Genomic DNA, 17,122 nt, shown 5'->3' with positions numbered 1-17,122 from the left:
AATCTGCTGAAATTGACGAGTTTTCTCCTTTTTCTCTATTAAAGCAAAGATTTGGACACTGGTAAAACTGTCTTTTTAAAATTATTTTTATTTCACATTCACGGTTACATATTTATTGTGTAAGTGTGCAAAGGAAGCTAATCTTGACCCCTCCTTACACCTGACAAACCAACAACCTGTAAATCCAATAACAATGTGAACATGAGGCTTGAACTGTGAGTTTTACGTTCAGGAACGTGATTCAATCTTGCATCACAGCTGAACTTTTAAAGGCTTCTGAATAACTTGCTAATCCTGCTTTCACACAAACGCAGTGTAATTAGTTTGTAGGGAGGAGCAACGATGACTGGAATCCTCCCTGCAAAAAAGCTCACAGTCACATCTTCATTAGAAATCCAGCAGCTGAGAATGTAATCACGCCGGGTTTAAACCAGGATTCGCTGCAGGCAAAAAAGCCACGCCCGAAACACCCTGGAATCAAAGGCGGCCAGATGTTTGGTCTCGGGCGAATGCAAAAAAAAAACACTTCCTTTAACATCACAGTGCCACTGCCTTTTCTGCACAAGTCTCAGTTTGATGTCAAATACTGGAGAAAGCTGAATTAGTCGACCCTGAATTTTCAACTTTTCCTAAACTTGTAGTTACACTTCCAGCAGCAATGATCCTTTACGAGTTATTAGAGTAAATTTATGACATAAATCCCTCTGAATACACAGTGCAGCAGTTTCTATGTACACTGTTTTTTAAAAATCAATCTGTGACACGTTTAAGCAGCAGAACGACAAACAGATTTGCTGTTAATCCAAGTTGCCATTTAAGTGCAGCTCACGTTACAACACTGCCCTCATGTGGCTAAAAGAATGTACAACAACCACGTGCATAAGAGCAGCGTCCCCTCATCATCATAGAAACACCGACATGATTAAATATGTATCAATGAATGTTTTCTAACATATAAAGGCACGGATATGTTAAACAAAAGTTAATTAAAAAAGACATTCATCAGACTTCTTATATGAGGCAGTGACACCATTGTATCCACTAGCAGGCTTTTTGGTTAAAGGTCAGTTTATGATTTACAACAGAAGATGTTTTTCTCCTCCAGTTTTAGTGGTAGAATCTCACCATGAAGACAGCTCTGGGCTCAAGAACCTGAAGGCAACAGAGACGAACTGGCATTTGTTTGGAAATATTTTAAAAAACGTCATTTTAGAAGCGATGCTCTTGCTAGCTTTCAGATTAGTCAATAAAAAGTAGTTTCAGTGTTCATAGCAGGAATAAATAATGTTTTTTTTTTCGGTCAATTTAAGCTGTAAAACAACAATGTCTCCTCATGATGTTTTTGCTGCTTATTTATGAACGGATACAGAGCAATGCTAGCATTTTATTTGGAGTCACATTCCTGGAAAAATGATGAATGCAAGTTCAATATTCAAAAATTTTGTTCTTCATGGACTCTAGAGAGAAATGTGTCATTGTAGCACTTAGCATACAGTAAGTGTATTTATATATGCTAAAGATGGCACCTTGAATATAACCTGGGGGTTGAAAATACAAAACAAAAAGCTTAGAGATGCTAAAAAGCTTTGTGGAGCAAAAGGGAACTGCAGGTGATAATTCTTTATTGCTTTGGCACTATGAGAATTCCCTTTTGCATCATTCAGTGCATTTTTCACTCTGTTGTTTAAATAAAATACTGACGTCTGCAGCTTTAATTATTCAATGCTGTGAGCAACAAATGTAAACTTTGCATTCAGGTCTCGAAGGTTGACATCCCAAAATTATCTCCACGGTGAGATATGAGCAAAACTTGGTCAGTGATTTAGCCTTTTGCACTTTTAGTGAACCGACACCGGCTTCTTCTTCCTCCTTATTTGGTCGTCATGGCGACACCCTGCTTGACCCAGGCGGTGCTGCTGAGCAGAGAATGCATAAAACGAGCGACATCTCCTCTTCCCACTGAGGAGCCAACAGACTGACCGGCACTCGGGGGCACAGAGTATCCGTCATGGGTCAGAAACTCTTTAGCTGGAGAGGACAACAAGAGAAGGAAAAATATACTTTACTGATCTTTTACACGTTAAAGCAGCAGAATACAGATGAGACTGGAAGAAGCAGGACAAGAATTACAGTACAATAAGTAATAAGTACGATAAGACTAAAAAACGGCTAAAAAATAATGATATAATAAAGACAATAGACAAGGCAAGATTAATTTACATATAGATACGTGGAGGTATGACATGTTGGATAATTTACCCACATTTCTGTTATTGGAGTCAAAATGTTACTGACAGAAAAGACCAGTGGAAACCTGATGTTTTTGCACAGTAAAAACAATGAGTTTCCATTTTGTTTTTGGGTTAAATGGAAGCAAACAGTGTTTCATAATACTTTAACATTTAAAGAGCAGCATAGAGAAACACAGTGCTAAGAGATGTTGTATGTGTGATGGGTCTGGATCCGTATTTCCGTATTTCCGTATTTAGTGAGGTTCTGAGAGCGTTGAAAGTTAGGAAACGTACACAAAAGTGCACAGCCACGCAGGTCTGGGGTCTCCACAATGTGCTTATTTATTACAACAAAAAGGCAGACATAACCTTACCAAGCCCGGTTACACGGCTGCTATTTTATCATACAAACAAAATAGCTGGTACGAATCCATACATCACTTGTGAGTCCAGTGGTAGAAAATAAATGAGAGCTCAGCGTCAGGAATGCGTCCATAACGAGAGTGCCACTCAGACTGAAAAAAGATGACAACCGTGCCCTCTGGTGGCGTTGTACAGTCTTTCTTAAAGGTACATCACACAACCTCAACTGTTACATATGGAAAAAAGAACACAAAATCTACTTCATTTATTGGTTCTCTGGATGTAAGAAAGCCACAAATAATGTGTCTGGATACACATTTAAACCTCAAGGAACTGACTGACTGTACTCATAACAGCTGGATTGACTGGTGTGGACACATGCTGATATGTTTTCACTATGGTAAAATATATCCGGTGGCAGAAACGGTCCTTTCTCAAAGCTTTTTACTAAACTTCTCAAAGATGCCCAAACTGCCGGTTCGGTTTTACCTGTTGGCGGCTCGTTCTTGAGGCCCGGTGGACGAACCACAGTCCAGTTGATGTCGTCGGTCTTCTGCAGAAACTGCTCCATCTCATACATGTTGCTGAGGACGCTTCGGATTATCGGCAGCAGGAGGAAGCGGATCAGGAACGGCGACTGAGCTCCTGAGTTTGCTAACAAACAGAAGTAAAAAAAGAGCAACACGGTGAAACCCAGGCGAGGAAAGTATATCTGCAAGAGACTTTCCAAAAACAACAATTGGAAGTAGTTTATGTACAAAACTGCATCAAAAAACCCTGAAATACACTGTGATAAGTTAAACAAACACACTATGAGTAAAATGTCAAAAATGCAACTTTAAAATGCAGTGGAAATAGTCTTAAGCTCTCATTTAAAAGAATCAAGACTTGAAGCAAAGTGTGGAAATTAAAATGCATATTTCCCATGTTTAGTTCTGACTCTGAGGGCGGTAGGAAGACCTGAACCAAACGATCTGAGATGTCTGGACGGTTCATAAGCACATCCAAATATCTTCTTGCAATAATTCAGTGTTTTAGAAACCAGTTCTTTAGATCTGAAGTGATGTGATCCACTCTCCTGGTTTCAATCAGAACTCTGAGGGCAGCGCTTTGAATCTGTCTGAGAGCTGTTAAGACAGAATTAGAAGTCCTGGTGGGACTTTTAATTCTTGATGTAATTTTTAAGTTAGAGTTGGACGATTTTGTAATTGTCCCAATGTGGAATAAGTCCATGACTACTACAAGATTTCTGACTTGGTCTGTGGTCTTTTAGACTGAGGGTGGGCTCTTTTAATAGCTCTTCTTCAAGTGCGAAAACAGTAATTTCATTAAAATACACCTTTGTCATTAAATTGTGTGTCATCTGCATAACTATAACAACATATTTTGCTATTTTCTATAATATGAGTCGGTCAGAGCAGATAGATAATCAGATAGAGGCCTGAAAAAATGTGTCTTGGGGAATTCTGTATCATTTTTGTGTATTACTAGAGCTTCATCGGGCAAGTACTGAAACGTTACACCAACAAATTTATGATTGCAAGTTAGTGTGCAGTTCATTTTTGTGGCTGTTGGATGTGGTCTTCTCTCTACCATGTACCTGCCTCATTCTCCTTATGTGCTTAGATTTGCAATTAGGAATCACCAGTAAATAATCTCTGTCCTCTCCTGTGCACTGAGCCAGAAACTCAGTCTGTCTCATGACAAACTGTGGTCGACTGTGTCAAATGCATCAGTAAGAATCAGGAATACCAATGCAGAAACTTTTCCACTGTCTGTGTTGAAGGTTGGATGTTCTGCAGGACTTAAACAAGAGCACCTTCAGTTCTACAGTGTGGTCTGAATTCAGATGAGAAAAAAATCAAATCAACTGTTCAACAGCCTTTTCAGTAGTTTTATTATAAGATGGGAGGTTTGATTAGCCTAGCCGCACTAGACTCATGTTTCTGAAGGCATAAGGGTCTAGGCACGCTCGACAGGGAGGGAGGCGGGCTAAAAGGTTGTCTTTCAAATCACTCTGCAGCAATTGGGTAGGTATACAACCAATCAGTGCAACGAATAGGCTGACGTAGTTCCTAGAGCACCGGCGGATTGTGGCTAAGTCCCATTAGCTTCCCAACCAGCGGAGCCAACTGGTATATTAAGGATTTGCCATATCCCGTCGGCATAAGTCCAAATACGTCTTTCTTCTCAATGAAACACTTCAGTGCCGTCCTTTGTTTATCTTTCAAGTTGAATTTTAGCTTCAAATCTTTAAGGGCTGTGGCCAAAGCCGAGTGGAAACATAACTGTTTATTGTGCGCCGGTTGTTTCTGTCAGAATCGTCGCGCCTCTGTCATCACTTAGTTACGCCCGCCTTCTGACTCTACACTTCATGGTGATTGGTCCGGCCAGTTTTAGGAGCATCCAACCTCGAGCCTTATGGAGGGTAACTAGACCCACCCTGGCAGAGAATTAAATTCGTTGCCGTGGGTTGTCTAGCGCGGCTAGGCTAAAGTTTGATATGAGCCTGAGAAGATTCCACAGCCACCAGCATAACTATAAACTCTCTCCCTGCTCCAGAGCCAAAAAATGGTACCTCTGTGTGGCTGTTTGATTTAATTCTGAGCAATTACACAAAGAGAAGTGTGTTACAGAAAATTTAGTACATGTAAGCTTCAATAGACCACGATGCAGCCAAACCACAAGCCCTGGTTCACACATCAGTTTGCAAAGTATCTTTAAATGGTTAAAGCAAAAACGAGTGACTGAACCTCTGAAAGTTTGGAACATTTACCCAAGAGCATCGAAAAGTGTGTTTTTACACAAATTACTGAGAAAAGAGGCCAGTGTCTGTGTGCTATACTTACGCTCTGTGTACCAGGAGGTCATGGTGATGATCCTGTTGACGTGGGCCTCTCGCATGGCGCTGACTATTGCACTCATCGTCTGGGTGTAGCCCGTCACAGAAGAGAAGACGGAGGCCGGGAAGCCGAGGCACGACATGATCACATCCTGTCCTTTGAAGTGAGTCTTCAGGCTGTCGGGTGAGAAAATATCAGCTTTCACCACCTGAAAACAGGGAAGGATGCATAATTGTAGTTTCTTCAGTCATCACAGGAAATACAATTCAAAACAGGCAGTGACATCTTAATGTATTTAAACAGATGATGCATTTCAAATTGCAGAATTTCTAACTGATACATCAGCATAAAGGGGCAGTCGTACTAAAGGGAAGGAACAGAAAATAGACTCTAAAATCATCAATGAACTGTAGTTTTGCCTATAGTTTCGCCTAAACTCGCCTAAATCTTAAGAGATTTGCAACAAACAATAAAATCAGTTTGGGAGGCTCCCTCACATTATATTTTTCCTGCCATTCTGCTGATTCATTTATCTGCAGCTCTGTTCCAATGCTGTCATTTTGAGTCCTGTAATGTGACTTTTCAATTTTTTTCTTCTAGCTGTGCATTTTGTTGTCACATTAGGATGATTTCTATAGCAGGTCCTGTTCATTGGTTTTTTGCCATGGGTAATACTTGGCCCAAATTCCTAGTTTTTAACTTGTAGTTAACCAGATAACTGCTGCTGCTTCCAAGTACAAATTGGTAATCAAAAATGTACCAAACTCATCAGAAACTTTTACTGTAATATTTGCAGTAGTATTGCTGTAATATTCTCTGACATTTCCAAAGCATATCAAAACGTGATGTCTGTGTAAAAGCTTAATTTGCAGATAGCATGTAGCATCTATAGTTCTTAACAACTGTTTAAGAGTAAGATAACATAAGACATTCAGAATTACATGATTGTGAACATAGCATGCACAGATCCTACATGAAAACACATCACGGTCAGTAAGTGGCAGAGCATATTAGAGGAATTAAAGAGTAAACAATGTGCAAATGACTACTGATAAGTTAGACGGTTGATAAGTATTGCACATGAACAACACAACTGTACAGCAGTAAAGTATATTTAAAAGAATTCAAACAGTATTTTCAGAGACTATTTTCATCAGCAGATAGTTTTTACTGCACAGCACCAGGAGAGTGTATGCAAGTGCTACAACAAACCCTGTAGTGGGTGTGTTAAAGGCAGTATAACAGACAGCTTCACTGTTTTTGGACTCCAAATCAGGTCTACGGCACATAGGAATGAGATCAGGTTACTGGGGGCGGCATGGCTCAGTGGGTAGAGTGGCTGTCTTGTAACTGGAAGGTTGCCAGTTCGATCCTCGGCCTGTCGTGCTCATGTCGAGGTGTCCGTGAGCAAGACACCAAACCCCTAATTGCTCCTGATGGGTTGCAGTTAGCACCTTGCATGGCAGCTCCTGCCATGTGTGTGTGAATGGGTAAATGTGACATATCATCACGTAAAGCGCTATATAAATTTTACCATTTACTGTAATTTATCATTCCTGGGACTTATTAGCAATAGAACAGATCAAGTAAAATGCCAGGCTTATCAATGTCCACTTTGTTGCACTGCTGTGTGCACAAGGTTACACCCAGAAGTTAAACCTTCAAGAAAATGTGTGACTACTGGTCAGAAACACACTCAATGTCTTGCCTCATACAACGCTGTACACTTTGAACCCAGGTAATTACCTTTAGGTTGTCATGATGCACCGTGAGCTTCGCCGGGTTCCTGACGATGGCGGTGACTGTGTGACCCTGCTCCAGCGCCTGGCTGACCAGATACTGTCCAGTCTGCCCAGTGGCTCCCAGCACGGCGATCTTCATCCTCTGGCACTCAGAGCTCAGTCGGGACTGAAACTGATTAGTGGACGACGAGATGAATGTTCACAAACTAACTGCTCTGAGAGTCCCTCCCTGTTTCACAAGCACAAGTGTAAAAAAATGGTTTATCACGGTGCAATAAAGAAACTCTCTCTGTGCAATCAATGTTATGTCATCTGACAGAGATTCTGTACTTAACTATAGAATTAAAATTATGTGCTGGCGGTAGTCTGACCACCAAAATTCACTGCACAGAAGACACATTTACTCCTACTGGCTATATTCTGATCTATTAGCTTTTTAGTCTATAAAATGCAAGAAAACAGGGAAATTGTCTATTGACATTACAGAGCATGCAGTCAGAAAATGTTTGACATCTGGTCTTAACTATCAAATTTATTGCAGATTAGAAATTTTACTGACCATTCTGTACAACTTTAACTCATCACCGGATTGTGACTTAACCTCAGAATGACTGACACATCTTTTAATATGACATTAAACAACATGTTATTCATTTATTTTGCACCTGCAATGCTTTTAGATGTACATGAACGGTTGTGAGCAAATGTTTGCATATGCTTGTAAAGACCATTTACACTAGCGTTCAAAAGTTGGGGGTCACTTGGAAATGTCCTTATTTTTGAAAGAAAAGCAGATTTGTTCAATGCAGATACCGTTAAATTAATCAGAAATACAGTCTAAAACATTGTTAATGTGGTAAATTACTATTCTAGCTGGAATGGAATATCTCCATAGAGGTACAGAGGAACATTTCCAGCAACCATCACTCCTGTGTGCTAATGCTACATTGTGTTAGCTAATGGTGTTGAAAGGCTAATAGATTATTAGAAAACTTTTGTGCAATTATGTTAGCACATGAATAAAAGTGTGAGTTTTCATGGAAAACATGAAATTGGCTGAGTGACCCCAAACTTTTGAATGGTGGTGTATATCACGACAGTCTTGAGTTATCCATGATTCATATTTTTCTGTGATGGAACTATTCAAAGAGAACACGAGTGTCTTTGTCACAAAACACAAGCATGCCTTTTGGTTCTTTCGTAGAATTATTATAGGTCTTCTAGAAATTTGGCTAAATCTCCTTGAGGCTCAACTGAAATTTGCTGCTGATCACACGGACAAAGAAAATGGTCTTCTGGAGAAAGATTCTGTGGTCACATGAATCAAAAAGTGAGCTATTTGGCCACGACGAGAAACATGGAGAAGAAAGGGAGGCCTTGAACCTCTAGAACACCAAACCTAACATCAAGCATGGTGGTGGCAGTATTATGCTGTGAGGCTTGTTTTACTATGAAAATATATTTATGAAAGAACCAAGATGAATAATATTTTGTGACAAAGACATACGAGTTTAAAATGATTCCATCACAGAAAATTAAAGTTAAAGGAGTAACTGGGAACTTTAAGACTTCTGTGATATTCATGACTTTGAGTATGCAAAGTTTGTTCCCAACTGCAGCAGTTAAATAAACCAACATTTCCAGTCATGGCCTGATTGCACATGAAAACACATCAAATAGGTGTGTGGCATTTCCAATGGGTCCATTTATCACATGATTTAAAGAGGACGTCTGCTAATTGTCTAGCAAAGTGTTACATTACTTCCTACTAAGTGAAACACTAAAGCTGAAGACTGTGGAATATCTCTAGGAGATACAAAGTTTGATTCAACAAGCACAGCTGAACAATGCATGTCTTTTTAATATCCAGACTGAGGCGAATGGATTACAACTGTGGCACCAAAGTACGATGAGTTGGTCGGTCAGATGCTCACTACGGATACTGAGCCGGCTCTGTTGACTGAATCTGAACTGATGTGTGGATTTTCAAGCTAACTGCTTCGAGCTATGTTCAAGTTAACTAAGCCTGAGAACTACTGACATTTTAGTATCAGAGAAAATGTGATGGAAACTTGTTTTTTGGTTGTTGCACAGACCAGTTTTCCTTTAACATGAATAAAGTGAGTAGTGAAAGCAGTTTTTCTCTCAAGTGTAGATTACAGGGATGTTAAACATCAACAGGCTGCATCTGCTGATTTCTATCCAATAAAGCTGATTGAACGCCGCTGCCATAAAAAGGAAGCGACTCAATCAACAACAATTAAATACCATGTAAATCTTTAAACACCCAGAATGACCTCTACCATAGTGGTCTGAAGATAAGACACTTTCCCTTTGATGCATCAGTTTCTGAAAAAATACCACTTACAGATAAGACATTTGGCAAATCTACTGTATTTAAAGAACTTAAATAGTGCAAGCCAACAAAAAAATGAATCAATCAAAATACTCACAAAACATCTTTTTAAAGTAACAACAAATTACAGTGAGACCTCTTTCTGTAGAAATTGTTTCAAGGCCATGTATTGCTTCACAACTTTCCATGTTAATAACACAGCTCCACTTTTGCTGAAATCAAAGAAGAGACTCGTACCATAAGATGTAGAGAGATAAAAAAGCATTTATTACTTAATTTAGCAACATGAAAATATTCAATACAGTATAGTCATTTGTTTGAACTTATATAAATTGCATTTTTTGTGTGTGTTTTAGAGAACCTACTAAAATAAGAATGTCTTTCAGTGTTACATTTCCTGGTTCTCGTCTTTTGTACATAAATGCAGTGTGCGCCAATGACGTCGGACCATCGGTCAAATCCGATTTGAGTACCAAAAGTCCGGTAAAACTTACTACATTACTGGTCTCATGTCCGGTGTAATTTTTTTCCTGTAAATCACCCTAAAGTCGCCGAGAATCACCAAGGGATAATGCAACATCGTGGGGGCAGCCATTTTGTATGATGACGTTATGTCACATGATCACATCATGATTCCCGGCGCGCACAGAGTGATTTCCGGTTACAAGTACAAATTCAAGTTTCTGCAGGAGTGTGTGAAAGTAGCGCCAAAACGAAGCTGAGAGCTGTTTTTCTGGTCAAATTGGACGTGTATGGTGAGTAATTCAATGGTAAAAGTGGATGGTGGTATGGTAGAATGGTGTAGGAGGGTGTAGTGACGGTGACAGTGCATGTAGATGGTAATTTACCAGGTGTATAATGAGAGAGGGTGGATTCTGAGCAAGATTTGGCTGTTGCTATGAGAGTATGGTAGATTATTTCATGGATTATGGTATGCAAGGGTTGATGGTAGTAAATTTGTATAACAATTATTAAAATTAAATTATACATCAACTTTTGGTACATTTGTGCATAAAATATTCGGTCCAGTAAAAAATTACTGTTTACTGGTCCACGGTCCAGTAATAAATTGTGCCCATTCGCGCAGACTGTAAATGTGCCAAATATTAGGCTGATATGTAAAAGGTACAGGAGTTTTTCAAAGCCAAACAAACCAAAAGCGGCTAAAGTGTTGCTCTTAATTCCATAACATTCTTCACACACATCTCAAAATTGTAAAAGTGCTAACAACAACAACAACAACAACACAAAGGACATTTAAAATGGACATAGAAAAAATATAGGTAGATGTGTATATGTGCTTGTGTCTACAAAGGGATCCTTTAATGAGGCAGTACTGTCCATTTGTAGCACATGATTTGGCTTATTTTGGTGTCTTTACAGTTGTTCACAGTGACTTCCATGAACTGCTTGGCATTGCTGGAATTCAGTTTTCCGGCCCTCTGCAGGTCATGCCACTCTGTGAAGCAGAGACGGTCCAGGATGAAACACGGTGCAACATTGCAAGACCTGCACTGGAAGAATGTCCAGTTTTTCTTCTTCAGGTCCAAACAGAGAACACAGTACTTTCTCCCTTATTTTTCCTCATCCTGATCGTCTGAGGAGCTCACGCCAGGTACAGGAACAGGAAAACAGTCATGAGGTCTCGTCTCAGCAACTTGTGCCTGTAGTGCTGTAAAAGTAACATAAATAAACAAAAGATTGAGCTGCATTAACACTGTACTGTCTAAATCCCAATTAGTTTATACTTACATTAATATCAGCGCAGCTGATCTGTATAAATGGTCCTGTTTGACTACATTACTATCACCTTAAAAAATATTATACTTCTAATTGTAAATAAAGTGCCTGGTATTAAAAATACTTTTCAAGCAATACTGAGGTGTGCAAGGTTGAGCACAAGTCAGGCAACGTCTTACATGTGTTCCAATTATTCTCTTTAATGTAACTGTCCAAGTTGGCTGATGTGCTATTAAATATTTCTTTTAATGTGTGACTAAGACATCATGACCGATACCGTTTTCCTCGCTCTGATGCTCTGTCTGAACTGCACACAGGAAGGTCGGACAACTGCTGTGCTTCACCGACACCTGGAGATAATTTGACAAAAATGGTACACTCAGTAATTATCAGGTACTTCATTAGAGACTACACAAGACTAAGCAGCAGAAACAAAGGCCACATTTTTGAACAGCTCGTCAATGCACCATCATTAATGTTGATAGCAAAAGAATACTGCTAAACAAAGCAAAATCAATGAAAAAGCACCATCGAAAAGTCCTACCAAGAGGGTCTACATGCCACAACAAACACAGAAAATTATTAAGCACTATTTCCCAGCTACTTAATACTGACAAACCACCTCAAGCTAGTATTTCTAGCTTGTCATCTATCTCCAACTAAAATCAAAGTTGTGCCTCTAAGTAACTTCTTGCTTAACCCCCTACTCATTTTTAAATCTTCAATTGCATAGCAAACTGAGAGGTGACATATCTTCAAGAACCAAAGAGAAGAGTCCAGTTGGCTTCTACTGGAGATTCTAAGATCACAATATCTGTCAAATATCAACCTCCACAACTTTTTTTAATATTTATATTTAATGTACAACTTGACTTTAATGTCTTACTAAATCCTGCATTACAGCTCTGTACTTCATTTAATGCCTTATTTAGATCATAATTTGTTTTACTCTTGCTATCCCACAATGCATCCTTCAACTACGTCACTGGCTCGTCAAGATCCAAGACATACGCGAAACTTCACATAAACACAAGAAAGCACGCTGTAACACGAAACGAAATGTGATCCTTTAAATTCAAGCACCTTTACGGTTGCACTGAGACCAGTTTAGTGTTTTTATTTGGCTATGCAGTATGCAGATAACCCTCTCGAAGCTTGTGACAAGTAAGTAAGAATGCTAACAGCTAGCAACAGTTTACTGCGCATACACGGAAGTACATAACGGTAGCTCCCCTGCAACTTTGGTTTGATACATGAGAATTAAGAAAACTTTTGCATGTCATCCTTTATTTGGAAACACGGTTACTCACATTTCGCAGATGTCACAGTGTCCCTTCTCATGGAAGGCAGTCCGTTCCGGCGCATCATCCTCTGGCACCAGCCGACGCTCGCTTTGAACCGGCTTTTAGATATCTTCAGCTGCTCGGCGAATTCCAGAGCTTTGGCCTGGATGTCGGCTCTGGACGGATGTACTCCTTCCGTACATTTCGCAGACACATACTCGCACACTCTCCCTTCAAGCTCTTGGAAGCGACCCGCTTTGGGCCCGCGGAAAGCTTTTCTCTGGCCGTTAGCGTTCCTAAGATTGTCCTTCTGTGCTCGCCATTTCCTAACGTGACACTCGGTAACATCGTATTTCTTTGCTGCCTGGCAGTTGTTCGACGCCTCGGCCTCGTTAATCACCATTATTTTAAAAGCAGCGTCGAAACTTCGTCTCCGACCCTCATTAGTTTGCCTCGACACCTTATTTTCCACAATCTCCCCGCTCTTCTCCATCTCCATGTGATCAGTCTTTTCCCGGACTGTCTAAACATGTAAACAGTGCTGTCAGGCTTGACTGACAATGAAGTCGTCCAATCAGAGCCCAGAATCCGTCCACCGCTCCAGAAGCTGGCCCAGTGGAGTGGGTGGGACTATTAGAGGGCGTCGCAGGTTGATGTGTTTGACTGCTACAGCTCCATCAAAAGTCACAACGTGCAAATACACACAACTTTAGATCCGTAGTTATAGGATACTTTGTGACACTTGCACAGTTGTTCTAACCGAATAAAAAATGTTCAGTATATAGTAGGTTGGTCACATTTACTGCACTATATGTATATATATATATATATATATATATATATATATATATATATATATATATATATATATATATATATATATATATATATATATATGTGTGTGTGTGTGTGTGTGTGTGTGTGTGTGTGTGTGTGTATGTATGTATGTATGTATGTATATATATATAAAATTTATCATTAAAAATAAGAATTATTATATAGTCTGTGGTTGCTCATCATGGTCATATTTCTATTTTATAAGTTGATCTTACCTATTTTGCCTGTTTTAGTGCTTTACTTTTACACTATTCTACTTAGTTTCCTCAATAATTTTTTACAAGTTTTATATTGTTTTGACTTGGTTTGCACATAATTGCATGGGCTGTTTTTAAACCTGCTATATAATGTCAATAAATGTGATTTGATTTGATAATCAGGCACAATGTCAAAGTTCTGTTTTAAAACTGCCTAAATATTTTAATACCAGTACAGAAACAATACCATGCCAGAAAGCAAAAACACCAGGAGACAAGCTGTCGTAATAAATGACAAAACGTGGAAATAAAATTTGTGTATGTAATTAATGTCAGTGCATAGATATTGTAGTATTTAGACCAAGCTGTTTTATCATTATCTTGTCTTAGTCCAATCACACAGTTTTGTTGCATTATCTAAGCATGTACACATAATTGAGTAACAGTCCTCAAAATAAAGAAACCCAAACATTAACCTTATTATTATCCGTGTAAAGTTAATCAGTAAGTATGTCAGTAAGGGTTCATTCTGGTTCTGCAGTAACAACATGCTGATGTTTTAGACTTACTCTTGTTAAATGCATCAGTGATCCCACTGCTGACAGTCTGACAGTCTCACCATCTAGAGTCAAAAGGTAGGACAATGTCATCAATTTGTGCTTATAAAACATCGAATAACAACTCAATGAAAGTTTATTTGTGTAATTACTGTATTAATTACCAGTCTGATTCAATGTAATGACCCAACAATCACTCTTTCTCCAACTAGTGCTTGATGTGGTCAGACAAAATACATGATTACACAAGGAAGTTATACAAGTTGGTGAGTAGGAAGTGACCTCCCGATTTTAAAGTTTAACATGAAACTAAAACATGACCCATGAATGGTCTGTTTTTGCTAGATGTCTTTGGGTTTACCTGCTTAACTGTCAACTGTTTAACTACCAAACGGTACCTTAGCTGATCTCTAACGTTAATCAAATCGCAGTGGCCCTGTCTTTCGCTTTTGTTTTCGTCTAACTTCTTTCTCAAACGCATTTATAGTAGCCAACAGGTCAAACGACATGCATTGTGCAACATTTATGCAAAGTATCTGTACAGTTTGGCGTCCGAATTTGTACACATACTACAAAGGATAGCATCTTATAGCCGTTAAAATGTAATATCCAAATGTTGGCTAGCTCCACACTCACCCAGTGCGCCATTATGATTACGTCACGTCCAGTCAAGGAGACGTTCAAGAGCGGTGGCGTTCAGGTGCGTTCATAAAACAACTAATTTAACAAGTTTAAATCTTTACTGTGACTTCTAAATTACGTTTTCATGCTTTGCAGTGGTACGTTACATAATTCTTTAAGGCATATATCGAAGCTACTGCAAAACTAGATCCCAAAATGTATATTTTAACGTGAAAGTAGCATCCAGCTAAACCTCACAGTTGCATATAGCCAGAAATTTGACTGTTTGGTAACCAGTACGTCAAATTTTCAGGTTACAGCTTATAAAATGCTACGTGTCCTTGCTATTACGTGTTAAATTTCAAGTTCATATCAAACATCTCGTATTTTTGGACTTTGGTAACTTTGTCAAGTTCATTTATCATGCCACCTCTCAGATTTTGTGAAGTAATGATGAACTAAGTAATCATACAAAGGACTAATTCATAATTAGTGGGTCAGTGGTTCCTAACATTAGGCCTGTGATTCCTTCAAACAAAGCTACATGTGTTTACTTTGTTCCCCAGCCTGAGAATTGTGACCATGCAGCTCATCAAAGAGTGAAGATATCTTTTCGTGTGTTACTTAAATCACTTTTTGTCCGTAAGGAGTGAAATTAAGCAATCGTTTTTACGGGAAAAAAGGGGGGAAACACAGCATTTTCTCTTCCTTTTTCTTAAAATCCTCATAGAAACCCCTCTAAATTATGTTGCAATCCTTTATGCTGGGCCCTACCTCTGTTCTAGGTTGCTTCTGCTTTTTTTTTTTTTTTTTTTTTTAAGGTATGGAACAGTTTTTGAATTCAGACTATATGATACTCCCCAAAGAGTAAGTATAAGTTGTAAAACTGAGTCCCAACTGTGTGTTTTGTGTGATTTTTATATGGTTCACACTGGGGACAAACCATTTGAGAAGTGAAATGGAAACATTAAAATTACTAACATATAAAAACAAGAAAAAGAGAATCACAATTAAACCCAACTAAATGACGCAGAGCATTATGATTTGTTTCTCGACGAGGGTTTTGTGCTTTTTCTTCCAGCCAGGCCTCAGCTTCAGTCAACCATGGTGGTGCCATCAGCAGGTAAGCTCCCATCAGTCGCACGTCAAGATTTGACATGTTCAGAGATCTGATTGTGTTTTGCTCCACTACAATCACATGAGCTCACATGTAAGCACCAACTTGGACTCCTGTAATCAAAAGCAAGCTCGAAAAAAGACGCTGGTCAACCTCTTGCCACCCACGCTGACCTCTGCACTTTGCCATCTTCCTATATAAAGACCCGTCTAGTCGCATCAAGTCATTAGCTCAAGTAATCCACTTGTGGCTCGGTCCTTTGATTATGCGATCACACCGAGGGACTAAAGACTAAAGCAGCTTCGGCTCAGTCAAAGGGGAGCTGCACAGTGCGGATAGCTTCATACATGAGGCCACTGTGGTGAGTTGGTGGGTGCTGCTGTCATTCTTCCAGCTACAATGATCAGTCTGATTGACGTCCCGCAGTTCTTGACCTGATCCTGGCCCACTGGTGGAGGATGCAACAGAGCAAATGGTTGTTTGAATACTCACTGAATCCGCGAGCCGACAGCCAAATAACCTGGGAAGTGGTGACTGGATAAAGCAGGTGACCACGTAAGTGAACTTCATATTTCTACAGCAGTTGATTTAAATCCATAAAAAGACCAGTAAAGTCTCTAAAATAGCAGACACAAGTGGAAATTAGATAATATGTGTGTCAAATTGCTCCTTCTCAGAACACAAGTTTTCAAGTACTTCACAGAGTTTAATTTCACCCACTTCAAATGTCAGCTTTGCCCTATAGCACAGTTTACAAAGCAGCTTTAAACGCCCAGTGTTGATTTTTAAATGGTACGCTTTGATATCTCCATCATTTCCTGACCTTAAACAACAGAGTGACATTTTAAAATGCCTCGTGGAAAAAAAAGAGGGGGTGTTAATTTTTCCGTTCCATTAAAATAGCTTCAGGTTGTAAGAATATTTCCTGGCTTCCTGGTTTCACTGGTTTGTCAGTGTAAGCTTTCGCAGAATTCGGACCAAAGCAGTCCTGTGCTGCAGGATTGAGGCCAATCACAGAAGTTAGGAGTGAACCAGGAGATAACGAGATTAAAAGGGCGCAAAGTTGAACGTCCTCCAACCTCAGCTCTCCTGCTCCTGCTGCTGCTGCTTAGTTTGTCAGTCTGTGAATGAAGAGGCCAAGACTGAACTGTTTCAAAATGTGCCTGCTGAGGAGAACTTTTCCCAGCCTGAAAATGTATGCAATGTCAGATCTGTGGCCCCAGAAAGTCAGATTT

At 39.4% G+C, this 17,122-nt stretch overlaps 2 protein-coding genes across 6 annotated transcripts in view; one reads left to right on the top strand and one right to left on the bottom strand.

Moving 5' to 3' along the window:
* Positions 1 to 68: 68 nt before the first annotated feature.
* Positions 69 to 14,857, bottom strand: LOC110949423 (flavin reductase (NADPH)-like). Of its 4 annotated transcripts, none has more exons than XM_022191494.2 (6): positions 14,786 to 14,857; positions 14,162 to 14,214; positions 7,184 to 7,351; positions 5,444 to 5,645; positions 3,084 to 3,248; positions 69 to 2,028 (listed from the first exon to the last, which is right to left on the bottom strand). In XM_022191494.2, the coding sequence occupies exons 2-6, from the start codon at positions 14,174 to 14,176 to the stop codon at positions 1,871 to 1,873; spliced, it is 708 nt and encodes a 235-aa protein (XP_022047186.2). In that variant the 5' UTR covers positions 14,177 to 14,214; positions 14,786 to 14,857; the 3' UTR covers positions 69 to 1,870. The 4 variants fall into 4 exon arrangements, with proteins under 4 accessions (XP_022047186.2, XP_022047188.2, XP_022047187.2 ...); XM_022191496.2 differs by having other exon boundaries at positions 7,184 to 7,408; positions 14,786 to 14,813; XM_022191495.2 differs by lacking the exon at positions 14,786 to 14,857 and adding an exon at positions 14,314 to 14,425.
* Positions 14,375 to 17,122, top strand: part of ppef2a (protein phosphatase with EF-hand domain 2a) — a 21,831-nt gene continuing 19,083 nt past the window's right edge. Inside the window, exons 1-3 of one of the 2 annotated variants that reach the window (XM_051951390.1) lie at positions 14,375 to 14,415; positions 15,852 to 15,893; positions 16,314 to 16,442. The gene's annotated coding sequence lies outside the window, so the exon portion shown is untranslated. Of the gene's footprint in view, positions 14,416 to 14,780; positions 14,850 to 15,851; positions 15,894 to 16,313; positions 16,443 to 17,122 lie in introns of those variants that run through there. The other variant, XM_051951389.1, reaches the window with a different exon arrangement.

Source organism: Acanthochromis polyacanthus, chromosome 7 (genome assembly GCF_021347895.1).
Source record: "Acanthochromis polyacanthus isolate Apoly-LR-REF ecotype Palm Island chromosome 7, KAUST_Apoly_ChrSc, whole genome shotgun sequence".
Lineage (NCBI taxonomy): Eukaryota > Metazoa > Chordata > Actinopteri > Pomacentridae > Acanthochromis > Acanthochromis polyacanthus.
Note: the sequence above shows the minus strand (reverse complement) of the source record. Positions and strands in the feature narration are given on the sequence as shown.

What these genes read in the sequence shown, in the direction of transcription:
- LOC110949423 (XM_022191494.2), bottom strand. An exon ending in GACCTCCTGGTACACAGAGC is followed by an intron (nt 3,249 to 5,443) that starts GTAAGTATAGCA and finishes TCTGTTTGTTAG; the next exon opens with CAAACTCAGGAGCTCAGTCG. An exon ending in CAAGAACGAGCCGCCAACAG is followed by an intron (nt 2,029 to 3,083) that starts GTAAAACCGAAC and finishes TGTCCTCTCCAG; the next exon opens with CTAAAGAGTTTCTGACCCAT.